This window comes from Halichoeres trimaculatus, unplaced genomic scaffold (assembly GCF_033239565.1).
Source record: "Halichoeres trimaculatus isolate MK-OKI-2021-1 unplaced genomic scaffold, fHalTri1.1 fHalTri1_scaffold_6, whole genome shotgun sequence".
NCBI classification, from domain to species: domain Eukaryota; kingdom Metazoa; phylum Chordata; class Actinopteri; order Labriformes; family Labridae; genus Halichoeres; species Halichoeres trimaculatus.
The window spans coordinates 25,008,455-25,036,184 of record NW_027437184.1 but is presented as its reverse complement, the minus strand read 5'-3'; the positions used below and the strand labels follow the sequence as shown (position 1 = coordinate 25,036,184).

General features: G+C 39.8%; 3 protein-coding genes across 4 annotated transcripts; all 3 read left to right on the top strand.

The window, feature by feature from the left end:
* The first annotated feature begins 4,091 nt into the window (after positions 1-4,091).
* On the top strand, positions 4,092-9,641 carry zfpl1 (zinc finger protein-like 1). Of its 2 annotated transcripts, none has more exons than XM_074671481.1 (8): positions 4,092-4,281; positions 5,935-6,042; positions 6,133-6,244; positions 6,436-6,629; positions 7,929-8,010; positions 8,136-8,333; positions 8,488-8,611; positions 8,725-9,641. In XM_074671481.1, exons 2-8 carry the CDS (start codon positions 5,941-5,943, stop codon positions 8,909-8,911), a joined length of 999 nt encoding a protein of 332 aa, XP_074527582.1. In that variant the 5' UTR covers positions 4,092-4,281; positions 5,935-5,940; the 3' UTR covers positions 8,912-9,641. The 2 variants fall into 2 exon arrangements, with proteins under 2 accessions (XP_074527582.1, XP_074527581.1); XM_074671480.1 differs by having other exon boundaries at positions 5,932-6,042.
* Positions 9,642-14,034: 4,393 nt separating this feature from the next.
* On the top strand, positions 14,035-20,894 carry LOC141791821 (uncharacterized). The gene is made up of 10 exons (XM_074672477.1): positions 14,035-14,168; positions 15,132-16,267; positions 16,332-16,591; positions 16,712-16,951; positions 17,054-17,395; positions 17,810-17,838; positions 18,536-18,697; positions 19,476-19,542; positions 19,662-19,766; positions 20,106-20,894. The coding sequence occupies exons 1-10, from the start codon at positions 14,035-14,037 to the stop codon at positions 20,892-20,894; spliced, it is 3,264 nt and encodes a 1,087-aa protein (XP_074528578.1).
* A 3,081-nt stretch (positions 20,895-23,975) lies between these two features.
* rom1a (retinal outer segment membrane protein 1a) lies at positions 23,976-27,675 on the top strand. Its single transcript, XM_074672762.1, has 4 exons — positions 23,976-24,185; positions 26,412-26,842; positions 26,968-27,214; positions 27,417-27,675. The coding sequence occupies exons 1-4, from the start codon at positions 24,036-24,038 to the stop codon at positions 27,633-27,635; spliced, it is 1,047 nt and encodes a 348-aa protein (XP_074528863.1). The 5' UTR covers positions 23,976-24,035; the 3' UTR covers positions 27,636-27,675.
* Positions 27,676-27,730: the final 55 nt, after the last annotated feature.

The following is a 27,730-nucleotide window of genomic DNA, read 5'->3' as shown; positions in this document are numbered from 1 at the left end:
AAAAAAAGTATATATTCTGCACTAACCTCAAAGTATCTGTTTGAAACTGCTGGTTAGGTTTGTCATAGAGAAACATGTCACTAATGTACTGCCCTTTGAAGACTAACATTTATTTATGTATGTTAAATTTACCTATTTACATATTTATTAGAACACATTTGGCCACATTCTGTCAGCACACCAATGTAGGCTAAATGCAGTCTGAGGGGCCATTTACACAACAATGGTTTTAGGGTGAAACGCAAAAGTTTTGTTGTATTTTGGCCTTGTATTTACATTGAAAAGGCGTGAAAAGCAAACTTTTGGAAATGGCGAATTTTTCTGAAATGCTGCCGACACCGTTGTCATGTAAACAGTCAGCCGGCTTAGTCAGTGGAAACACTGACCCCCCACTCCACATTAGTGCATACAACAGGACAACAGTACCATTGTTATGATCAACGTGGACTACCCTGTTGTGCTTGTGCTGCTCAATCTGCTGTATCTGCTGACTGTCTTTCAACAAAATGTGAATCTGTTACTCCACTTCTGCACCTAGTATTCACCAATTCACCAGATGATCGGCTCAACTGTACTTCGTCAGAGGTCACCTGAAAGCGTCTTCTGGACAAGACAGTTATAGCGCCACCTTTAGGCCTGGCTTGCCTTCTGTGTTTTCAGTCTCTCAGCGTTCCCTTGCAAACACATTTTTAACTACGTTTTAGCAATTTTGGATGAGACGTCATGTAAACAGGGCTTGAGTTAACAAGATTTCATCTTTGTTGTGTTACACTTAATATTTGGGCAAAGCAACAAATCAATACATGACACATCACTCTGCATTCCATAAAAAGTCCTTAAGGAGGAGGCGTTGTGCCTTTGATATGTTAAACATGGATTGAAAGTAAAAATGCTGGATGATCATACTAAATGTGAAGATTTTCAAACTACTACATGTTTATATTGCAACAGTCCCAGAATCTGTCAGTAAAGTGTTTAAAACAGTTAGTTCCAAAAAAACTGTACAAGATCTTCAAGAGACTTGATGAATTGATGAGATCATCTCATAAGGATCTCTGAATTGGTTCATGACATGTTTGAGGGGCAGGCCTCAAACACCAAGGCCTACTCATAGCTTTGCCTATGACCCACCAGTGTGAGAAAATAGCGGTTATTCTGAGCTGTAAATCTCTAAAGTTACTACATAGGGACAGAATACATCCTTAAAAAACCATGATACCCCCCTCTTTAACAAGGAACAAAGAATGGAAATCTAAAAAAAAGAAGTCTGTTTGATTGGATCTGAAACAATATGCCAAAAAAAGAAACCCAAAACAAAAAAAACAAAACAAAACAAAACAAAACAAAATACAAACACACTTTTTAAAACAGATTTCTCCTCCTTTAGAATTAGAATACAGGTTCAGAAACTACTATTTTTTTTTTTTCAAAGATGTGCAGATTGTGTTTTCTTATACTTGTTGCATTTCACGACTTGCTTTCATTTCAAAGAGTATAACGTGACTCTGTACTTTAGATCCTGTGAGATGTTGTTCTGCTCATCTTTGTCTCCCTATTTTGCTTTTATCAGACTGTTCTTTCTTTTGCTTTGTCATATTCCTATTTCATCGTCTATGGGCTTTTTCCATGCGCAGTGGACTGTGACGAGAAGAATTTGTTCCCTCACTCTCGAGTACATGCATGGACGTTTACACACACAAGCCTACATTGGTATAATAATGACAAAAGAAGCCATTATTATGCATGACCGGGCAGCACGGCACACACATCGATGTCATTACCATGTATTTTAAAAATGCTTGTCAGGACTGCATGTGTAGGCCTGTTCAATGGAAACTTTTTAAAGCCACAGCTTTGAATTATTTTAGCACATTTGATGACCATCAGAGATGGCCAAGGCTTTTATGACAGTCATTTCCTTTTTTACAGTCCTGTGATATCTTTTTTTTACACCCATTTATGGATACATTGATGAGAGACCAACTCAGAAAGTATAGAAAACATTTCTTGCTGCCATATTATTCCAGTGATCTGCTGACTACACTTCACTGCTCTCCCATAACTTGTCCTCTATTTTTTAATTAAACCACTGCTGTAGTCCCCGTGCTAAAGATCATAGGCTGCTCAAGTTATTGATCCTCTCATCAGAGATCCACACTTACATGCAAAGGATCAGTAATCTATACCTGAGACCATTCCATCTCAGGGATTGGTCTGCTAATGATGGGCTAATGTCGTTATCTACACACACAGTGCTGACAGCTGACTGATCGGAGGCAGCTTTCTGTGTACTCTTAGTCATAGCCAACTCTTTATTGGCTTTCAGCTTGTACACCATCTGCTGACTGAACACACAAACTACATTCAGACACAAACCTGCCAAGTAAAAGGAGAGCAGAGAAAAAAGCAGAGGAGCCTGTTTTTTCTGATGCCCACCAAAAAAAAGAATGTCACACTTTATCATTATTAAAGACCAGTGTCAATTACACAAATGTATATTTTTGTTCCAGCTAGCTTTCTTTCTTATTTTCACATATTTTAAAGTAATGCTAGTGCAGTTTTAGGTGACTTATCTGTATTATGCATCTGCTCTCATCCAATTACTCCTGCAAGATCATTTTACTTTATCTTGTGTGATCAGGTGTTTTCAATGTTAGCATGACATTATTAAAGCTTTTTTGAAACTCAGAAGAAAAAGATAAGAGAGTCTCGATCACTAAGTAGGGACACATTCAGCTGCCTCACTATCAGCTGTGTTGGACTTGTGGATTATAGGTATGTTTACATCTTATCAAATGTGGAGAATTTATCCTACAGAATTAATTAATTGATATTCCTGTAAAATATACTCACATTTCTGTGTAACAATACTCGCAAGGAGCTTTGGAATTATCCTCTGGGAGAGGGGCAATCCAAGGTTTTAGCTCCAGATGAGTTTCTTATTCATTTCCGTACAAATTGTTTGGTATTTTCCCCAGTTCTGCATGATGACTCTCTATACACTGAATCCAAGCACGAGAGGAAAAGGGTCAAAGTGCATCAGTGTAACTTGTTTGAACTCCAAACCTGTTTGGGTGCTTACAATACTCAATTATCAATACCATTTCACGGTGATGTTTGATTTACCAATACCTATCAATAAATGATGGTGTAGGTTTATCAGATTAGTAAATGTGCAAGTTTTACTTTTTTTTTTTAAACCACATTATGGAAACTACTTTGGTAATATTCCTCTAGAGTATTTTCAAAAATCAGTGGACGTTATATTGGAAAAGGGCCAGGCTTTGAGCCTCCAAACTAACAGCTAAGGGGCTGCTGCCTGTAGATCCGCTGAACTGTGCCTCTGACTGGGCAAACTCTTGCTTGTAAAATCTTTTAAACAGCAGAATGTGAATAAAAAATTATCCCCTAAAACCTTAACCCTAACCCCAACCAAACCAACCCTAATCCCAAATGGTAACCCTAACCACTAACCCATAAGCCCAACCCCAAAACCTAACCCTTACCTTACTAACCCCCCCCCCCACACACACACACAATAAAATAAAATAAAATAAAATAAAATAAAATAAATAAATAAATAAATAAATAAAATAATAATAATAAAAATAAAATAAAAAATAAATGAATAAATAAATAAACAAATAAAATAAAATAAAACAAAGCAGACCTCACAGAACAGTCTTATCACATGCTACCATCAAAAGCAATGGGCAGTATGCAATACCTACGACAATCATTTATATGTAGTAGGTAGCAGGTTTAGGCCCAACTGTGGATATGAGGTATCCGGTGCATTCAAAGGTAAAGATTAAAAGTGACTTTCAAAACAAAAAGAAGATACCTCTTTGCAGTGATTTATATGACCAATGGAAGAAGAAAACAGAAACAAAAAAAGGCGCTAGATGGCCAAAATGATTAAGCAGCTCTAATGCACCGTGTTCACATAAAAGCCACTGTGCCTTATTTTGATATATGGAAGTTTTCACTATTTTCAGTATCACACATTTTGAAATATCGGGGGAAAGGGAAGCGTTAAGTACTCCCGCCCAGCGGATGGTGGTCTTCATTTGAGCTTGCTTTTTTAATAACACACGAAGAAGAACGAAAAGCGGAAGAGACGTGGCACATAAACAGTCAGAGGAAGCAGCTAGCCGCAGACAAGTTTACTGATGACAGCTCCTGGAGACGACTTCAGTGTGATTCCTACACGGAGGCTTAAATGACAGTCATACAACAAAACGTGAAACAGACGAGACTTTATTAAAGTCTGTGTGACAGGTAACGTCTTTGTTTTTTAGTTGTGTCGTAGCTAGTTGAGCTCGCTAACGTCACCACACCTGATAACTTCCAGCTAAGATAGCGGCTAATGCTAGCTGGTAGGAAAACCAAAAGGTGTTTTACCTGTCAATATCCATTAGCTAGTGTTGAAAAATGGCATCAGGTAACTGTAAGTTAAGTAACTTAAAGATAAGTAATAGATCGTCAACTGTAGTATTAGAAGCACAAATCACGTCATAAGATTAATTAAATAGCATGCAGTGATGGATGCCATTTAAAAAAGAAGCTAAAAGGCCAATCACATGGCAATTTAACTAAATAATTTGAGAATATCGGTGCGGATTGGAGGACTTAACTGTAAAAATCCCTTTATTATACATGAGTACAACCTCCCTTTGCTATTATCCTCGCATGGGACTGGTCCATCCAGTATCTGAGATGTGACAGGGGTTATTATCAGTGAGTCAATAGGTTAAGCAATCAAGCACAGGTTTGTGTATCAAGGTAATTTCAAGGCAGCTGCAAATATTAACTGAAGTTTGTCTTAAAGCTGAATATCACGATGACACTCAGAAACAGGGGAGTTAGTAAAGACGTAAATCTCAGTTATTTATTATTCATTTTCATGTTGTACCACAAACAGTCACCATCTTAAGTTATTATAATAAAATTGTAACAAATTTGAAACTGCTGATTGCAAGAATATACTTACCATTCAAGTTTGTGTATCTTCTGATTTGCAACAATGCAAATTACTATGGATTGTGTGGACATATATTAATATAAAAGATGCATGGCATAGCATTGATATCTTAAAGCGTATGGATAAATGATTGTTCCTCCAATTCAGACAACAGTAGTAGTGAACAGTATTGCAGTAAACAGTAATACAACACAATGTTTCCCAGCCAGTAAAGTGAATACTTTTTACTGCTCAACACAGAAAGACTGATGATTGATTACAATCAGAGGCTCAAAGCTAAGACACCTGAACCACCAGTAATTCTATGCAACCCACATACAGTATAGTCATGTCCCAGACATTGAATCCCCAGAGTGATATACCATAGGATATGATACCTGTTTTTGAAGCATGGCTCTCTATAACAATTAAATCTCAGTGCAATGATTCTGTGATCATTTAGAAAATGCAAAATAGTCTGAAAGGCTAGAAAAGGCCCTTTAAAAGCCTGGAAAAGAATTCACATCATTGTCCCTATTAGTGATACAATGAGTCAAATAAGAAAATGAATCATCTTGAAAAGCCGTTTATCACCATCAATCAACTGGGATATGATAATTGTATTGTAGTGAATTGAGACAAGGTTACATTGCTGTATCAATATATTGTCACAGTAGACACATTCAGTGGCGTAGGAAATCTAAACTGTGAGGAGGATCTGTGAATCAATGCGCATCTTTAGCTCTAATGTAATATTGTAATGCACTGGTCTGCACTTGAGAGAACAAGACCCTCAGGATAGACAGACTCAATGAAAGTCTTTGGTGTTAACAGCTTTTACTTATTCATTTTTTTTTCTGCTTGCTTTGCTTACACTTAACAAGTATCTGACCTGCATAACAATAACACCAAGTCTTTGTTGTGTTCATTCATAGAAAACCTGCCTCTGTTGTTTGTGTTCTACACAGCAGGTGACTATGGGTCTCTGCAAGTGCCCGAAGAGAAAGGTGACAAATTTATTCTGCTTTGAGCATCGCGTGAATGTGTGCGAGCATTGTCTCGTGTCCAACCACAACAAGGTCAGTGAGTGATAATGGTTGTATGATTTAATTTGTGGAACGATGTTCAGAGAGATTTACAACACAGTGTATCCTTTATTTGCCTTTCAGTGTATTGTGCAGTCATATCTACAATGGCTTCAAGACAGTGATTATAATCCCAACTGTACTCTGTGCAACACTCCACTGTCTGCTCAGGACACTGTAAGACTTGTCTGCTACGGTGAGTTTATTACTGTAATGAAAAAAGAGGATTTTATTTAGGAACACATTCTCTAGCTTCTACTCAAAGCCATGCAAGCCAAAAGCACAACACTGTGGATTAAAAGAAGCAGCGTATTTTTGTGTTGCATCATCAAATAATGGCACACCACCTCTGTTGCCATGACCTGAAGCTTTTCCTTCCTTCCACAGATGTCTTTCATTGGTCCTGTCTCAATAACTTGGCATCGCGGCTGCCCCTCCACACCGCTCCAGCTGGATACCAGTGTCCCACCTGTCAGGGTCCAGTTTTCCCCCCTTCTAACCTGGCCAGCCCTGTTGCTGATGTTCTGAAAGAACAGCTGTCGTCTGTTAACTGGGCTCGAGCTGGTTTAGGGCTGCCACTGGTAAGAGCTCACTGCTGCTAGAGCCCCAGTGTGGTGTTATAATAACTATTAGAAAGTGTAAAATATATGTAAGATTTAATACGGTTCAAAATGCTGCAGGTTTTGTACAAAGCTCACTAAGAAATATTACCGTCCAACATTTAGTGCAGATTTGTTGAAAAGAGCAGTGTTTACTACTTAAAAGGATTCGCAATTTTTTGAAAGGCCTAAATTCAGAACCACACTTAAGAAATGCAGTTTAACAGTTACAGGTGTCGCTCGATGAAACACTCTGGACAAGAACTCTAAAGAAATCAATTTATTCAGCATTTTCAAAAAACATATCAAAAACAACATTTTTAACAAATACGGGGTTGAAATTTGCTCTTAACCTTGCACCTAAAATGGAAAAATACACAAACAAAAATAAAAAAATAAACTAAATAAAAGGGCAAAATAATAATACTATTACCACTTATATCAAGAAAGTGTTTCTTTTGATTCTTTTTTTCTTTTGTTGATGTACTTTTGCACTCAAGTAGCACTTTTAATTTTACAATTCAGGGTTGCTTTGCTTATCGTCATTCTGTACAAAAATATATATTTATAGATATTACTATTAATATCGTTGTTTCTACTGTTATTTTACTTTATTTTTTGGGAAGCTAAAGGCATGCAGGCCTTATTTTTGGTTGTCTTTTCAAGTGTCTATTTACTCATTGTGTGAGTGAAGGGGCAGATACTATAAGACTTTTTCTTCTTTCTGCCCCTTTTCATTCATTTTTTGTATTTTACTGCTATTTTTTTGTGTCATAAAGACAAAATAACCTAAACTGAAATATCCTGTGAAAAGGTCAGTAATCCATATAAAGACCCGGTGATTGTTCTGGGCCTTTACAAAAGAAAACGAAAAAGAAGCAAAAAAACGATAGTAGCAGTATGGAGCTAGAGGGTTCATAGAATCATTGTCAGCATAAATCTGCAGTCTGTGCTCTGGAATAAGAACATTAATCTTTGTTTGCTGAAGAAAATATATAACTGTGTTTCGTGCCAAAATGTGAGTCTGTTCAGGACCTTACTACTTTCCATTCTGTTATTTTCAGTCAAACCAAAGCAGCATCAAACTAAGATTTTATTTAGTGCAGCGCCTTTTGAGTGAAGGAAAGAAAGCCTGTGTTTATCTTTCCTGACCTTGACATTGTTCATGCTTTTTGGATACGAAACAATACAAGATAACATCAGGATAAGCACAAATAATTTTGTATGCACCATTTTTATGTCCAAGTCTTGAGATATTAATGTTTCATCTATGACTTGCAGATTGAGGAACCCCTGGAGGTCCTCGAGGAGACCACGGCCAATGATGTTACTGATTACACTGACTGGTCATCAACATTTGGTGGTAAGTGTTCATATATACATACAAATAGATATATAGACACACATTTTTTTCATTTTGTGCTCCATAATTATCTACACTGCTTTATAATTTAGAGGTTCAATCAAACTCTTTTTGTTGTTTCACAGCACAAGAACAGAGTAACATTTATCCTAGCCACTCTTTCAACACCAGCTTCAGCCCAGAGCCCAACTCTGTCTCACCTCCAGCCCAGGAGGAGCTGGCAGTTCCCCGTAAAAATGGAGACTCTACCACACAGGATCACTCTGTGATCAACTTCACTACTACTGCCAGCACTACCTGCGACACCATTACAATACACACTGGTACATGTTTCCAAAGTTCAGCTTTATCAATCCTTTAACATCCTGAAGCTATTAGAAACATTAATAAAGTTCATTTGTGCTAGAACTAAATTAAAAACACACAGAATTGCCCTTTATGTTGAAGGATTCACAGACATCTCTTTTAACTCTCCAGCGTCGTCACCAAGAAAGGTCTATGACACACGGGACGTTGCTCACAGCTCTGTCACACAGATCGACTTTGATGATGACAAGTACAGAAGAAGACCAACACTGAGCTGGTTTGCTCAAATTCTCAAGTTAGTATCATGATCATTTCACCTGTATTTGAAATGCTTTATTACTCAGCCAACAAGAATAAATCAACCTAAAAGCATAATTTTGATCCCTGATGTTTTTCTTTTCCTTTCAGAAACCTGACAGGTGGGAAGCGGACGTCTCTGACATGGAAACAGCGAGTCTTCATGCTCCTCCTGGTGGGAGTTCTGGGATTCTTTACGCTGATTATCATCATGGCTAAACTCGGACGTGCCTCTGCGGGCTCAGACCCAAATTTAGATCCTCTTCTTAACCCCAACATCCGTGTAGGGAAAAACTGATACCAAGCATTGATTCTTCCTTTCTTTCCATGTTACGCAATATAAGCCTGTGCAGGCTGAGCTGGAATGGGACTTTTCAATACACAGTCAGCCCAGCAGAGGGGGGCATTCACCCAACATGAACGGGGAAAAGAAAGAGACGCTGAACCTCTGTGGGATGGAGGTCATCTCTGGCTCCGTTTATGTACACAAGGCAGTAGGAGCAGGCCCCAGCCCTTCACAGACTTTAGAAAATGTTATTAAATTCAGGGGCTTACCTGTGATTCTGGTAAAGCTACCCTCCACTGTAAAGATGACCAAAGCCTGAGTGCTTATAGTCAAAGGATCCACCAATAGTTGCTTTAAAAAAGGGCAGGGATGGAGAGTTTTTACTTTTACTTTAAATTCCAGCTAACAACTGTTTGTGATCTTTTGAAGTGATTTTTTAATTTAAATAGAAACTAAAGACTGTCAGTGTTGAGATTGTACACCAACAATATCACATCATTCATTAGCAACTAGGAGTTTATAAACTGATTCCACTTTGGGCTTTGGTTTAAGCTTCTTTTGTGCATCCGTCTTTGACAGGACATCCAACTGGACCCTGATAAACCACAGACTACTCACAACTATTTATAGGTCTCTGCATTACATTTAAAAATGAGTGCACTGCTTCTACTTTCGCACACCTGCTGTATGTATCTTTTCCAAATGTTCCTTTGACCGTCTATTAAATGGGAATAATTCAGAATTTCAGCATCATTTTTTTTTTTTGTTTAATCAGAGGTAAACTGTAAATTCTTACCTGCAACGCTAACATAAAGTGTGGAATATTCTTAATCAGATGTGTATCCTACACATATATAAATGTGGCAAATTTAGTATGTATTCCTGAACTTAAGCAGAAGTTACAGCATTTAATCAAATGGAAAAATAGGGAAGTATTTCTGGATGTATTTTCTTTATACAGGATGTCCTTGTCAGTGTCTAATGAAGTACGTCAGCTCTATACACTTGTCACCTTCCTGTCAAAGTTCTCTGTTGAATGCAGCTTAACACACCAGGCAGGTTAAAGGCAAGTTTAACTCAAACACTTCGACTAGTCAGAACTTCTGCTGTGTGAATACAAATGATGTGATATAGCCTTGTGTGAACTTTGAATGATTTTGTTTGCATTTTCATGAAGCTCCACTTGTTGTGCCTCAAAATGTGTCTATTAGGGAATATTTTGGGGAGTTGAAGTTTTCTCGGCGTGCTGTGGTAAGATTGGGTGAAGATGAGATGAATAAAAGCATGCATCTAAGGCAGACAGGGAATTCTCTGCATATTTTTTTTTTGTGTTCCTGATATGAGCACAGCATCCAACAAGCCACAGCTGACTGTGACGCTGTGATACATTTGATTTTGCACACAACTCCTCCTGGTGGTGCATTCAGCTCAGGGTCTCCATATCACTGAGGCAGAGATTAAATGAGGTGGCAGAACCACAGGATGGATACCCCCCCTGTCATTTAACCTCACAGATTAATAACATTTTCCTTCAGTCACTATAAATAACTCTTTTGGAGGTGTTTTGGCTGCTCTGAATGTCAAAGTACAGCAGCCGTGGCTGTATGAATCTGTATAAAACTTAATGAGTCGACTCAGAAATGTGCTGTGTAGTAATGGCCTTAGACCTGTTACGTCTCTGTGGTTCAGCTACAGAGCCATCGCCATTATTTTTAAAACAGATACTATCCTTTGAAGAAAGTTAGCAGCACTCACCTTCTGTAACCTCACCTCATAAAACTTTAAAATTAAAATTTTAAATCAAATGCTTGAGTACTAATGATTCATCTTCTTTAAGCCACCAGGAATATTTGGAAGTTTTATGATTACTAAATTCGTCCCAGTAGGGAAGGACTGTTTGATCCAGGCTGCAGCTGGTCCATTGTGGTACTTGTGGACCAAGATTCTCTTGGCTTCTTGGAGCTGATGGGTCACCATCCTTTTCCAGGTGGGAATTTACCGTCTTCAGGTGGGTCTCTCGTACGAATGCTGTATGACTTTACTGTACAAAGAGTTACCAGACCATGTGCTTTGGGGTTGAAAGGCTATTAGCTATCTGGGTTGTTACAGCGTGTCTGTTTTGCTTTCAAACCAGAATGTTTCTTCCTCACAGAGTTGGAGTGCCTGTCCTCTGATGCCCATCCTGAGTTTCATCTTTGCATGACTTTCTCTTTGTCTCTATAGCTCTAAAGCTGGTCACACAAGGTTTCTATTTCTCATGCAACCTTGCCAGTTTCACCTGGCACTGTGCAACAGTTACATGAGAAGTATTTAGGGATGGGTACCAATTTAGGTACTTTTAAAGGTACTGACCGAATTCTGTCAAAAGTACCGGTTACCAATTCACGTTACATCGAAAGGTACCATGTTTAAGTACCTTAACACATCCTTGTGACTGTGAGGCTAAGGAAGAGCAGGTGATTTTCCATGCTGGACATCGACACACAATTGCAAGGTTATATATTGAATGAAGACTAAATATATTATATTGAAAAAAATTGAGATTTTATTATTAAATAATTTGATATTTTTTTACCACATTATCACAAAAAAGTGCAGAAAATCAGTACCAGTACTGATTGCCAGGTACCGGTCAATGGTACCATATCGTTGTAAAAGTGAAAAGCATCCATCCCTAGAGGTTATATTTGGTAAGCATGTCTGGGGTGGTGTTCTGCAGAATTTTTGGTGGTTGAAGTGATCAGCCAGCTTGAGGTTGTAAACATATTTTTTTGGTTGGTGGATAAGACCAGTGGCTGCAGCTGGACCACATCTTCAGAGTCCAGGGAAGTCCTGCCCACACAGTCCATTGTAGCTCTCAGCTGTGTGTGAAGAAACTGCTTAGCTGTGAAAAGGGAAACACTTAAACCTCTCATGTTCCACAGAGAGGTGAAAAACAAACGGAGAGGCATGCTGATATGTGGAGGACCTGTTTTGCAGTGCAAGGCTTTTCTCTCCCCTTGAAGGCCTTTCTTTGTTGGAGCAGATGGTGCGGCCTTACTCGAGCATGCCTACTAGGAAAGCTATCAGTAGAGCTCAAATATGGCCATGTTTCCTCAAATGAGGCAAAGTCATTGATGTTTAATTCTACATTTTGTTGTTACAGAAAGATTTATTACATAACAAGTGCCAGTGTTCCAGCATGGAGAGTACTGCGTCACAGTGTGGTATCTGATGTCATCTTGTATGACGTAGCTTTGTCACATCCTGTCCAGTGGATTCCTAATTATAACCCCTTTAAAGTGTTAATTTCAGAGTTAAAAATACTCTAATACATCCGTGTTGATGCTGTGTTAGATGTCTCTTCTAACTTTCCATTGCATGTGCCAGACAGTCGCAGCAGCGTAGGTTTTGCATTGATTGTCAGTGGATCTGAGCCACATGACATTGATGCAAGGAAAGCTGCCTGTGGCAATAAAGATACATGCAGAAAAACCACAGTGGGGACGACAGATCTGGCAGTTGTACACACCACAAAGCTGTGGTTGGTGTTGTTTGATTTATTTGTTGTCTTATGAAAAGGGTTTAAGTTGTTGGAGGTTTAATATAACATGATGATGTCTTATGATGTGTAATTGGCTTTGTCACCTATTGGAGTTCAATGTGTTTGTCACTAACTCTGAGTTATTAGAGTGCCCATTGCACTGACATAATAGGGACATCCTGATCAATAAGGTGACACTTTTTGGTTATCAGGCACTCTGTACGCAGCACCCCTGCTCTGCTCTGCTCTCATGGTGACAATCACAGACAGAAAAATAATCTCTGTGATGATGTGGTGACATCCGGAGTGGTTTATCTCCAGTTTCTACTTTTGAGGTTTCATCTGCAACAAAACAGAAAACTGAAAGATTTTGAAGAGTGTGAGACGATTTTGTGTTTATTCCAAAAGCTGCAGTGATACAAGAAGATAGTTTGTGACATCTAACATCCACCCACATCCACGCCTGGAGTTATACAGGCTCAAACTGAAGTTCTCTCTGACATTTTTTCCTCTGCTGTAACTGCTTTTGATGTTTCACACAGAGAGGATCCACGTTCAAGCTGAGGAATGAATGCTGGGAGCCTGTGTTATTTGGCTGTTGCAGTGACTCAGATGCTCGGGGCATCTCGGAAAAAATCAACAACATTGAGATGGGTGATATTCTCTTCAAAAGAGCTGCAAAAATAGCGCCTAATGTTGTGGATTGGATAAAGGCCTGTCAGACATATCCAGAATGAAAGAGTGCAACATGCACATGAGAATGCAACAAGGTCTGCATCTGTTGTCTGCATTTAAAGTGTGTATTCAAGCATTATGCTACCGTATATTATGGCATATTTCAAATGCCTTCATAAACTTAACAATATTCACAGGGTTTAATACAGTTCAAAGTAGCTGCAGGCACCAGCCTGCCCCCCCGTCACTGGGTGACATGGGAATGTATTGATGTGTGAGTCCATGTGGGTTATGCATGTGCTTCCCAGCTCAATTAAGAGGTGCATCACTGAAAGAGACTCATTTTGTTTCAATGAGCATTACTGCCTGTTTCACTCCCCAGGATTCATTCAGAAAGTAAGTACAGATGACAGCGACTGGTTGGATCATAGACGGATGTCTGGACATAAATTCACTTTAATGTGACGGATTTGATTGTGATGGACCTTTAAAGCAATGCCTGTCTTTTTCTAAAGCTGCCTTTTGGACTTTGTTGGTCAATAGTTTTTGTCAGTGAAGGTTCCTCTGCATGTAGCACCAGTTTAATAGCGTCATAAATGAGATTTACCTAGTTTTTCGTACTTGTTTGTTTTTACTCTCATAGAGTTCATAGGGATGTTTAGTTTTGTGAAAAGTAACACTTTATCATGCAGTGTTCTTTGAATTAATCGCATTAGCACTTCAACATTTTTATTATAACCATTTTGATAAAATGTGGTGTTTAAGTCAAACCAAATCATAACAAAGTTGTAAAGTACGATTTTTATCCTCAGGGACAGATAATTTGGGAATTTCGAAAGACAACTCTTTGCTGCAGCAGCAGTTGATGAAGGAATATTTGAAACCCTTACATCCATCTCGTCAGGACTCCAGAGGAATGAAAGGTCACAAGTCAGGAATGTCCGACCATCAGGAAAGAGAGCACAAGCGTGGAAAGGCTGCTCCTTCCAAATCCCAACAAATGAAGCACCATCACCAAAATCAAGGACAGCGTCATCAGCGTAACCAACAGAAGTTACATCAGTCTGATGAGTAAGTTCAGAACTCCCAGTGAGGAGTGTTTGATTAAAGAGGGTCAAGTGTGCTCAGTTTATTTTTTGTTTACTCCCTCTGATGGATTTGTTATAGCTTTACATAGTAAACAGTTCTTTACCTGTTGTTTCAGTCAGAAATGGTTTATTTCATCTATTGTCTCTTCAAGCATCCCCAGCCATCAGAAACTCAGCATTGAGGAAGCCTCCTTTAATATGCCCCTAAATTCAAGTTATGTTTCTCTTTTAAAAATGAAACGTTAAGGAGGTTCACCAACTGGTGTTCCCAGATTTAGCAAACCTCATGTTGATCTCGATGAGATCTTGTGTTTAGACTTTTTGAACAAGCCTCAGTCTCCTCTTCAGATGACTATAAGGCACATTTACCAATCAGTTTTTTTAATTAATTTGTAAGAAAGGAAATTTGACTTAATGCCACCGCCAAATAGAAAAAAAGGTTTGCATATTTTATTATTTTATTTTATTTTATTTTATTTATTTTATTATTATTTTTTTAACATTATTTATTTTATTTATTTAATTACTTTAACAAAGATTTTTTTCTTTTTGGTTTATTTGTGAAAGAGTTTTGTTTTGCCTTGTTCTTCTTATGGCTGCATACTTTGGGGCAGCAGTAGCTCAGTCTGTAGGGACTTGGTTTAGTGATCAGAGGGTTGCTGGTCTAAGCCCTGGTGTGGACCAAGGTTGGGAATTGGGCTGATAGCTGGGGAGGTCGTTGGCTTGCATTCCTGAGACAGTTGGGTGCTCTGGAGCCAAATCCTTAAGTGCTGAGGTGTACGCTGAGAGTGTAGCATCATCAATCCGGCCTCTCTAATTGATACAAGTCTTTGTGCATGTGTGTGTATCTATAGCATGATTTAGAGTGTAAAAAAACAGAATTTCCCTGAAGGGGATTAATAAAGTATTTCTTCTTCTTCTTTTTCTTTCTTTCTTTTAAAAACAGAGCCCAATCAACAACTGAGGACAGCGTTTTTGGTGATCATCATCTTCATCATCATCACCATCATCATCCCAGCCATCCACACCGCCAAGAGAACAACCAGGCTTTCTGCTCTCACTCTCACCACCACCATCGCACACAAAACCGTCGCCACTCCTCTCTTTCAAGAACCACCTCCACTGGTTCATCCTCTTCCTCCTCTTCGTCTCACTCTTCCTCCACCTCCCTTTCCTCTTCTCCTTCATCTTCCTCCTCATCTTCCTCTTCTTCCTTTTCTTCCTCTTCCTCATCCTCCTCGACCTCCAGCGTGTCCTCTGAGTCCAGCAGTGACAGTTCTGACAGATATCCACCTGTAAAACACTCACAGTCTTGCTCTGACATTTCAAAGAAGTACAGATACTTCGAGGATGGAGAAGATACGGCTCCTCTGATCGATAAAACAGCTGATCACATTATGAGAGGAGGAGCAAAAGTGAAGTCCTCTGCAGTCAGCCCTGTTCATGACCTAAAGATTGGCAGGAAACCACAAGGTGGTTTAGGAACTAGCGGGAGTTTCCGGAAAGCCAAATCAATGGAGGCTCTATCAACACCAAAGGAAAGCGAATGGGACGGAGAGGTGAGGGAGCCAGAGAAGGAGAGGAGTGAAGCTCGCAAGAACCTGATGAAGGAAAAAATGAAGTTCTCTGCATTCCTGAATGAGATCACGCGGCAGGTGCTGAGCCCTATGCGACTGAGCACTCTGGGTGTCACGGATACCAAACGGCCAAGCAGCCCAGGTCAGAGCTCTGTCAGGTCAGTGCGAGTGGAGAGCAGCACAGAGCGGCTCAGGCAGCAGAGTCGGCCCACCAGTGCTGAGTCCAGCAGGTCCAGCAAACAGACCCAGACCACCAAGACACCTAGACCGCAACAGTGCTGTCACTACGGACACAACCAAACCAACGAGTCAGCTGATCACCGTGAAAGGAGACCACGCCATGGAAACCATGGAAAACAACACCATGCTGAGCCCAACAATTACCATCATCACCACAGAGACCACAACAAGAGTCACCACTATCACCACGGACACCACTACAGTCCAGCCCGACACCACAGCAACCACCACTATCAACACAATGATGATCACCATGGAGACCATGGTAGTCATTTGTACCCCAGCGGACACCAGCGCATTCAGTCTCATCACCATGACTACAATAAAAGAACTCATCATCACCATGAAGACCACAACAGTAAGACACATCGACATGGAGAGCATCGCAGCTCAGGTCGCCACCGCCATAGCAACCATCAGAACACCAAACATCAATCTGGGCCACATCGACATGGTGACCACCTTCATCATAATCGTCACTATGGAGACGACAACATTCAGGACCACAAACATCACCATAGTAACCACCAAAGCTCAGACAACCAACATCACCATGGAGACAGCGAACATCACCATGGACACCACCACAGTTTGAACCCCTTGCATCACCATGGGGAACCTACACATCACCATGGAGACCACCAACATCATCACCATGGAAACAATGGAGACCAACACAACACTAGCACTTATGTGCATCACCATGAAGACATCAACAGGCCAGACCATGAACATCACAGTGGAAACCACCAAACACTGGACAGACAGCATCACCATGAAGACCACCAACATCATCATCATGGTGATCATCACCATCATCACCATGGAGTTCACCAGCAACATCACCATGGAGACCCCGAACAACATCACCATGGTGATCACCAAAATCATCTCCCTGGAGATCATCAGCAACATCACCATGAAGATAATCAGCAACACCAACATAGAGGCCATAAGCATAATCTCCATGGAGATCACCTGGAACATCACCATGGAGAACATCCCCATCATCACCATGAAGACCACCTGCATCATCATCCACCTCCTGTAGACCACCATCACCATGAAGACCACCAACATCATCACCATGGAGACCACCAACATCATCACCATGGAGATAACCAACATCATCACCATGGAGATAACCAGCCGCAGCCACATGGAGATCACCCTCACCATCACCCTGGAGACCACCCACATCATCACCATGGAGATCACCAACATCATGACCATGAAGATCACCATCAACATCACCATGGAGACCACCACCATCATCACCATGGAGATCACCAACATCATCACCATGGAGATCACCATACTCATGACCTTCATCAACACCATGGAAACCAACACAGTCCAGGCCATCACCCCCGAGACAGTGAACTTCACCATGGTGACCACCACCACTTAGACCACCAACATCACCATGAAGACCACAATAGCCAAGACCAGGACCATCACCTCGGGGACCATCAGAGTGACTCTGTGAGGAGCAGCAGCGGTCTGTCTAGTCATGAAGAAGAGCAAACTGGCCTTAAAAGCTTACATAAAGTATGCCATCTGACCTCTCATTCCTCTGTCAGTCATCATGTAGAGTCAGTACTAACCCCAGTGATCAGCTGTAACAGGTTATATAATGATAATAATGTTTGTCTCAGTCACTGATTATTGATCTCTTTCTGTTAACATCAGCTCAGTGCATGAACCCACACAGGGATATGATTGAAATGTAAACCAGAAACATTTTCATATTTCCACTCATACAGGGACCTTTAGTCATGTCTCCTTTTTGTTTGTTTTTAAACAGGAAAAGGATAATGATCTGGGCAGAATCATGTAAGTCTAATGCATTTTTAAATGAGTTTGGTCGAAGTGGTATGACGTAATTGGCTTTTATACTTCCTAATGACATTCTGGTCATGTAAGTTGATTCTGATTGGTCAAAACCCTTGACAACATCTATTAACTTTGCTTACATGTACAGCGCCAGAGGCAAACTGATCACACATTATGTCAAATCAATCCACGGAAAAGAGTTCTGGCATAATTAGCTTTTGCTTGTTAACGCCATAGACTGTAAGATGAGGTAAGACTGTCAGCGGCTGTGTTTGAAGCTGTGCCTCATTAATTTTTAAAGGTTAAATGAAAACTCAACCACAACATGCAGATAACAATCAATGAAACAATAACTGTGGTGGAATCACTGGGACTGTATGCTGTATGGACATTTGTGGTTATCTGCTTTGTGTTGGGGTTTGTCCACCTCATAGGGATTCTATTTCCCATAACCACCTGCTAATTATACATTATCCCTTTCATACATTATCCCTTACTTGAGTAATCACTGTTGATAAACAAGTAATCAACAGTGATGACATTTATGTCAGCTACTTAAAATGGGTTACACACTAAGATACATTTTGTCTGACTTTCCCATAAAACATCGAGTACTGTAAATCTGAAACTGAACGTTGATTCTGCGGTGCTCTTTCCTGCTCATATGACATTGTCTTTGGTGTGTCCGTCCTGATAGGATCCTGCAGGAGCAGAATGAAGGTCTGCATCAGAGTCTGCTGAAGACAGCTGTGAGGATGGAGTGTTTGGGGGAAGAATTCATCAGCAGCCAAAAACTTCTGGAGGCAGAACTTCAGAGGACCCGGATGGAGTTTAATAACCTCACAGAAAGATTTAAAAGGTAACTAAAAATGCACTGCAGTTTCAAATTGTTTCATTCAAAGAAGCAAAGGCTAATTGCCCTATAGCTCATGCTGTATCACTCTATAACACAGGGGCTAAACTGTTTGTGATAATGTTCATTCCAACCCACAGTCAGCAGTTATTCTGCAGTGGTCTGTTCAAACTTCAGAGTCTATCAATAAAATGAAGAGTGAGGTTACGTTAGCTCTGATTGGTAGATGACTGGCAGGACATAGCCAACCAGGATTCACCGGCACTACATATTACGGACATGTCTTAGAGCACCGGGCTGTCGGCTGCGCTACACACAAATGGCGACTAAAATACTTACAAACTGACAGTATTTACTTGTTGTCACGTTAGCCTATGTCGGAGCACCGGGCTGCTGATTTGTCACAACATATAGCCGGCTGCGACGTTTGCTTGACGCCACATTTCAAACTGTAGCGCTACATAACTGTACTGATAAATACCTTACCTCAGTGCATTGTATCCAGTAAAAAAATGTTTTGAGCAAAGAAAATTTGCTTCAACCCGATCTCCATTTAGTTCCAAAACAAACACACACCTCAATAAAAGTAATCTACAACAGTGTGCGTAGACTCCGGGCCACAAGGTGGCAAGGGAGTGCAATTAAAATAGATCCTCCTCATAGCATCCTCAAAGCAACTTCCTGAAGTGCATAGCAGATCTTTAATGCTAAAAGTAAATAAAAATAAACTGTTAGTAAAAGCATTTGCCTATGACTTTCTTCATCTGTCTGTGTTTTGTTTCAGACTACATGACAGCTGCTCCTCAACACAACAGTCCAACAGTCTTTTAGAGCAAAGACTTCAACTGGTGGTGAGATTTGAAGTTCTTCATTGATTTATAAACAAGTACTGAGAAATGTTAAAGATTTCTCCACTGAATTAACTGGTCGGTAAGGTTGTGGTTAACTTAGCCTCTGCCTTCTTTGTCAGGCCCACAATATGGAAGGAGAACGTGAGAGGCTGAACCGGCGAATTTCAGCACTTACAGAGAAACTTGCTGATGCAAAGCATGCCAACAGTGTTGAAACATTCAGCGTAAGATTTTTACATCCCTCATAACTCCCTGTTCATATGTTTATATTTATATGCATGAGAGGAGGGCTAAACAGGGCCAATGAGTTTGCGGGGCATAAATTCTGACATATTCCTTTTTTTTTTTTATTTCACCCTTTTTTTTCTCAGATTTCTATTTTTACAAAAGTCCAAACTTTGGGAAAAGTGTTAAAACTCTGACTAAATGAAATTTTGAATTGAATTCAAGTTCATAAAGGATTTTGCCATTAATGTGTTCTTTATACTAAATATTTCACATCATTGTTTGAGTTTTCTCATTGGACCGATCAATGATCATTCTTTAACCACCTCTCACTTTAGGGAACATTAATGCTGCAGAGGAATGAGCATGATTTTCATTCAGATGACACCATGAACCAGGTTGCTGTCCCACTCACTCCTCCTCCGATTGAATTCATGGACAACCACGGCTTTGGAAAAGTCCAGGCTGGGAGTCAGGAGCTCCCCCTGGGGTCTGTTCCAGAAGAGGAGGAATCTGATTGGTCAGAATTGGGAGAAGAGGCCCCGAGATTCATACTAACAGGATCAAACAGAGGTCCAGTGTGGAGACACCAGGATGGAGACATGGACAAAGACAGCGAGTCTGGGGGAGAAGACATTTTCGGGAGACACTCTCCACGTCCACTGCAGATACCTCACCTACAGTTCACCATCCACAATGAGAACATGTCTGATGGGATGGGAGGTGAGGGCACTTACAGGCTCACCACAAGTCCAACCCTCAGCTCTGCCATCTTGATCCGATCCGCCAGCTTGGAGGACATCCCTCATGCTCACCATGAACTGCAGAAGGAGCTCAGGGGCACAGAGGCCATGATGGACCTCCATCACCACGGAGACACAGCCACAGATAACCAAGTCATCCACCACTGGAGAGGGAGCAACGACATAGCTATCGCAAGGCCGATAGAAGACATGATGTCGGAGGCAGAAGGCATGGTCAGTCTGCAGTCAGCTGAGATTATGCTAAACCACTTCATTTGTGAGCATCAGACCAGTGAAGGTGATGGTCAGGGCAGAGCAGAGGTTCACGGCTGGACGGGAGGGATTCCCGACGAGGTGTGGAAAGGAGAGCGCACTCAGCTGTGACAGAAACATTAACGCAGTGTTCATTGTGTCATAAATACTATTTTACTTTTATCTTTATTCGCTGAGAAAGTTTAATAAAAACTCTTTTCAGTGCCCCGGTACCACTGGTTAACATTTTGTTTGAGGAGAATTAAATTTTGAAATCAAACCACAAGACTTCATTAATTTGCAGTGACTGAATGTTACACATTTATGTTCCTTAATTAAGACATGGACTCAAACAAATAGTCATGTCACACACCTTATAAGTAAACCTATAATAACCTTTAAACACATGGATATTTATTGGTGAGATATGAATGTATTTCTGCTGTATAGATGTATATAAATATAGATGTATTCTATTCTATTCTATTCTATAATATAAAGTAGACATTTACCTATCTTCTGTCAAACCCAGAAAGGAAGATAATCTGCTTGTTTCATTGCATGGAAAGTTGTGTAGTTATTCAAGCTCTGAGTAGTATTTGTAAATGTCCTTCACTATTAGTTAAGAGCAATAAACCCTGATGTAAAATATGTCATAGAGAGACAACACTGTGTATTGTGATAGTATTTTATCTGTACTATGATATAATGTAAACTCAGTAGAAATACAATTATTATATAACATTACATTTGTTTATGTTTGTTTCCTGTGGTTATGATAGTAAACCTAGCTAATTAATCAAATTTAACCAAGCATGTGTAAATATCAACTGTGTAACTGTCCAATTATATTAATAAACCAAATGAAAAGATATTAAAATACAAGAAACTGTGTGTAATAATTGTAGGTCTAATTAACTCATTGGAAACAACTAATTAAGAAAAAGTTAGTGGTAGCGAGGATTTTCTTGAAGTGATGCTATAAGAAAAACAGAATAAAGTTAGAAAAGGCTATTTAAACGTGGTTTAAAAAAGTTAAAAAGAGAAAGCTTTTGTAAAGCTGCTTTTGCTAAATTTCCCATAATGCTATTTAAAGGCAGACCATTCCAATAAAGTTGGGGCCAATCCCAAATTATTTTTTACCCCTTCCCCTTCATCTTTTTCACACCATGGTCTGACATCAGTGTAGCTATTATTAGCCGTAGCTGTCCCTACAGCAGCATTAGGTAGATTGTTATAACAATTCAAAATATGGCTAAATTTACATGCAGGAGCAAAGAATTGGACATCTGATTAAAGATAAAGAAAGAAAGAAAGAAAGAAAGAAAGAAAGAAAGAAAGAAAGAAAGAAAGAAAATATTGTGGGCAATTTGTCATACCCCTTGGTCTAAAGTGGGGTTGTCTCCATTTCAAGGGCTGTGTAGCCTTTCCCCTTGATCGTTAGGAGAAGTGAAACACCCCACTAGATGTCAACATACAAAACCAAGGGCTAGGGGCAGAACTGGGATTGACCCTGACTAGACAAAACACTTGTTTATCAGAGCCGACAGTCAAGACCATATAAGGCTTCAACAACAGCTGTTAAGATAACAGTGAGATACTCGCTGCACAAGATACCAGGGTTTTTCCAAAGCAGTGATCCAGGCCTCTTCTGTGTCACAGTTAATGAAGTCACAGTCAACAACAGTTGAATGAAGATTAATATCCCCCTCAGGAGCCACAGTAATGACTTCAGCTCTCCCATTAGTCTGATAAAGTGGCATCATTAGCTCAAAAATGTAATTTGTCATGTTTAAACCAAATACTTTCACACTAAATTCCCTTAGCCTTCACAGAGTTTTGTGTGCAGTGTGTTGTCATTGTTGAACAACAACATGCTAGCATGACATTGTAAGAACATTAGCATGCTAACACTTGGCTCAAAGTGCAGCAGCATGAATCACTCTTAGCTGTGATGACACTGCTCTTCATTCCTTTTTTCATTTCTACATATGAATCAAAATAATAAGCTGCTGTTGTAGTCAAATAAACCTTTCATTTATTTTGAGATGAACTTTTTGGAGAATAAACCAGAAAGAAGGCAGCAGTTATCTCATTTGGAGTCTTTTTGTAGTAATGGTGTAGCTTTAGCATCCTTTCTTCCTTCATCTGTTGATCTGAATCTTAATCTTAGGTGATTCTACTTCTTATGAGCATCGATAGTAATCTTTTAAATGGTGAAGCATGATATTTACAAACTATTTAACTGACACTTGGTCATGTAGAAGAGAGAATAAAAATCCAGCAGATTAAAACCGTAAGGTATATTTCCAAGCCTGAACTGTTACTTAACATACAATTTGAGGCCTTTGTCCAGTGTCTCTCCATGCATTCATAGCATCTGTTCAGGTGTCCTGCTGCTTTTCAGATCTTTCTTTGCTTTATGTGTTTTAGTCAGTTTCCTGGCCTTGACAGTGTTGTTACGATGTCACATTTTGATGAAATCAGCTCTTGTTCGTGAGGAGGGAAAAGCATTGCGATAGATTAGCTAAGGTAAAAGGGTTTGGCCCTATTCAGCATCAGAACTCAAAAAGTTTTATAATTTATAAAATTGTCCTTGTTTGTCCTGGTGCAGGGGACTATAACAAGCAGCTGGAGCACGTTGTCCACCTAACTTTTAATACGTATCATTATTCTCTCCATGCATTTATAGTTGTGCTGCGAGGATGAGTGTCTCAAAGTTAAAGCTTTGTGCATCCATCTCTCTGTCAGGATCAATTTATGTTGTCACCTCTGTGTCCCTCTGAATGAGTGATGGGTGCTGAGCAGACAAAGGCCTGGATTCATGGACAGCTGTAAGAGGATAGGTAGGCTTTAGAGGTAAGACGCTAACTGAATCCAGTGTGCCAAATCTGCTGTGTGGCACACTGGATGGGACGTAGCAGTCTGTGGAGGGAACTGGACTTTTTTCAGGACTTTTGGACAAAGACGGTGAAAGAAGGTAGAGTTTCTGCCTTAAAAATATGAAGCTATGCAAACTTTTCAGTGAGAATTTTCTATTTTATCTGTAGAATTTTGTGCCAAGCTGTTTTCTTTGTGTTTTAAACATGACATTTCTTTCTAGTTTGTGTTTTAAGAGTGTTGAGTTCCACTTCCTGCATTGCAAACTCAAAGGCCTGCCTCTCACCTCTTCCTCTTCTTCCTCACAGACAAAGCACATCATAGTCACCTGTCACCTCATCGTTCTCCTTCCCCTAACTCCCCTGGTGAGGTTTAGATTCCCTCGCTGCAACCATGGTGGTGATGAAGATGAAGTTCCCCTTTCAGAAAAGGGTGAAGCTGGCCCAGGGACTGTGGCTCCTCTCCTGGGGTGCCACAGTGGCCGGAGCTTTGACCTTCAGCCTGGGCTGCATCCTCAAGACAGAGCTTCGTAGGAGGGCAGAGGTACTCACTGAGTCTTTCTTGGACTTGAAGATGTTCTTATTTACAATTAAGCTACATGAAATAAACAATAGATACTGGTAAAGCTTGACAGCTTCACAGAAATATTAACTAACCTGTAATAATATTCTGCAGCTTTTAAACCATGTGATTCTGTATGTGATTCTGATTCTGCACTCTAACGGCCCTTGGTCTGATTGTACCTATGCCAGAAAAACTGATAACATCAAATGAAACACTCATAATTTCTCTTATCTCTAAGTTGTCTGGTTAATTTTCGATACAGCACTTTAGGTAATACCAAGCTCTAATTAATGTTAGTATAATAAATTACTGCTGTAATCAAGGTCTCTCCCAGTGTTGAACATGAAAAATCAGCTTAAAATGATAAAAGTAGTGTAACACAGGGACAAATGTCCTTGTTGACTGGACTCAAGTAAGAAATAGATAAACCTGTGACCCACTTTGGGTGACTGACTCATATGAAAAACTAAGCTCTGTCACACTTAATCATCCTAATCCTCATAATTGAGGTCACAACAACTTTCCATTCCATAAAACTTCAAACCTTTGAGCCTTAAAATCACTTTGAAAGTATGGATAGCATTTAAAATAGCCGACAGTACTATAATATTCTAATGAATATTTTGCAATTGAGGCATCAAAAATTTGTTCAAAATATTACAACGAAAGTTTATGATAGTGTTTCAAATATGATGATGTAATATAATATTATTGGTGAGAAAAGATAAAAGACAATACAAGTAATTCAATATGTAAATGAATAAACAGATAGGACTTTATGTGAGCCTCATGTACTGGAAACATCAGGAAATGTCATTTCAGGATATTAGAAGACAAAAATGAAACTTGAATTGCTTAAGAATAAAAAAGAATGAGAAAAAAAACATACCTTTGTATTTTCTTGAATTGAGACATTTTTTTTTACATTAGCCACCAAAACAAGTAGTTCTTTTTATCCTTAAGACAAATGTGTTCCTCTCTTTACAGTCAATTCAGGCAATATTTTTGCCTTTCAATATTTTTTTTGCTCTTTTTTCTGCTCTTTTAAGTGAATGAGGCCTTTATTATGTCTAGTAAGACAATTCTTGCTAGATTTAAGATTAAAACAATTGTTTTGATTTCAGTCTGCAGTGTATGTGCTTTAGGTGCCCTTCATATCATTTCACATCTGCTGTATTATGCAAGACTATAACACTCAGTTTTTCTTAGAGAAATCACAACAGTTCAATTTTTTGAGGCATTTAGTTAAGAGAAACGTGCTGAATTTAGAGTTATATCATTTTTAGAAAGACAGTTACATGTTTTCCTAAAATCACTGCATTATACCACATGAAACCCCGAGGTTATTTACTCCCATGACACAGAAAAAAAAACAAACAAACATTTTAATGTCAAGTTTACACTAAGTTAATTAAACTTTGTCAGTGTGCCCTGTCTTTAGTCTGTTACTGTAGCTGCCCTTGAGCTAAGAAGCTCATCTCAAAGACTTGAAGTGAGCCGCTTCGCACTCAAAGGCTGTTATTGAACTAACAGGCTCTTAATTTTGAATTATTATGTGAAAAGAGTTGTCGACATTTTAGTATTCCAAAACCACAGAACTTGATAATGGCTTCTCACTTCTTTTCAGGGGAGTGCCTTTCTTCTCGTCTAATATCCGTGTTTCCTGCCAAGAGCATCTTTATCACGCTTCTTTTGAACTTCCAAGCTCTCCAAATTCTTTTTTCTTCCACAGAACTTTTACTTTGAAGTCAAGATTGTTAAGTCAGGCTGAATTAGTTGGACATGTTAAAGTGAGACACAATACATGTATAATTAAGACATGTACATTTTTAAATCCAGCTCAAACTGAATATTTAACTGGTTACCAGATACCACCAGTCTGGAAATAATGGTATTTCAAACCTGGTATGACTTTGATGTTTAATGGTTTTGAAGTTGATGTTAAAAGCTGTTTTTGCTGTTTATATGCCTTTTTAACAATACCTCTTTTCTGTACCTCTGTCTTTGCTTCTGTTGCCCTCCCTGTCTTGGCTTTTCACGGAAGCAAATGACAGAGGAAGGAGGTGTGCTTTCCCTACCTCTGGCTCTAGCATTCCACATAGGCATGGCTTGGAAGTTTCCAGAACAGAAGCATGACATGAAATTGAACTAACTGCATGCAGTTATTATTCATGCTTAATGAATTTCATTTTGACTTACTTACAGGTGATGGATAACTCAGACATACATGTGGTGCCAAACACCCTCATAATTGTCGGTCTGGCCTGTTTGGGAATCAACTACTTTGCTTCTAACATCTGTCAGGACGCGCTGGATGCTGGCAGATTCCCACGCTGGAAGACCTTCCTGAAGCCGTATTTTGCTGTCTCTTCTTTCTTCACTGTGCTCATGCTGCTGGCTGTCATCATGAGCTACGCCATGACGGGCAGCCTAGAGTCTTCTCTGAGGGGCGGCCTGAGGAACGGCATCCGCTTCTACAAGGATACAGACACACCGGGCCGCTGCTTTCAGAAACAGAACATCGACAACCTGCAGATGGACTTTCAGTGCTGTGGAAACAATGACTTTAGGGACTGGTTTGAGGTCCAGTGGATCAGCAACAGATATCTTGATTTTAACTCCAAGGAAGTCAAGGAGTAAGTTGGTGTCTCACCTGTAAAAATCTATGGATACACAAGACTGTCTGATTATGGTGTTGTTTCTGTAAACAGCAACATCAAAGTCGTCTCTAACAAATTTGCACTTTGTGTTGTTTCCTCAGCCGCATCAGGAGCAATGTGGATGGTCGTTACTTGGTTGATGGAGTCCCATTCAGCTGCTGCAACCCCAGCTCCCCACGGCCATGCATCCAGTACCAGCTCACCAATAACTCTGCTCACTACAACTATGACTACGAAACTGAGGAGCTCAACATCTACCTCCGAGGCTGCAGAGAGGCCCTGGTCAACTACTACAAGGGTCTGATGAACACCATCGGGGCTGGAGTGTTGTCAGTCTTCTTCTTACAGGTAAAATACAAGTAGATTCCCAACTGTTTGAGGCAGAGTTAGTGCAGTCTAGGATTTTCACACAGTTAGCATAGTGCACAATGCTAGATGACGCTAACTTATGCATCGAACACCAGTTAATTATCATCAAAGAATTTTCAATAAGCTTTCTACTTCCCACCTACTTTCTCTCAATTTCTCAACCTTTCTCCCTCCCTCTTAGATCTCTGTCCTGGTGAGTTTACGGTTCCTACAGACCTCCATGGAGGCAGTGGCGGGTAATGAAAACACAGAGATTGAGACAGAGGGATATTTGCTGGAGAAAGGAGTGAAAGAAACCATCATGGAGTATGTTGATCCTGTAATGAAGTACCTTCTGCTCACCAACAAGGTGGATGAGGGTGCATCGAGCAGCACACCTGATGCCGAAGCTTCCAGCTAAACTGCAGAGGATGTGCACACATGTAAATAATGTTTACACAGAGAGGGCGACTTATGAATAGTGATTGAAAGTGGTAACACAATACTGATGACAGA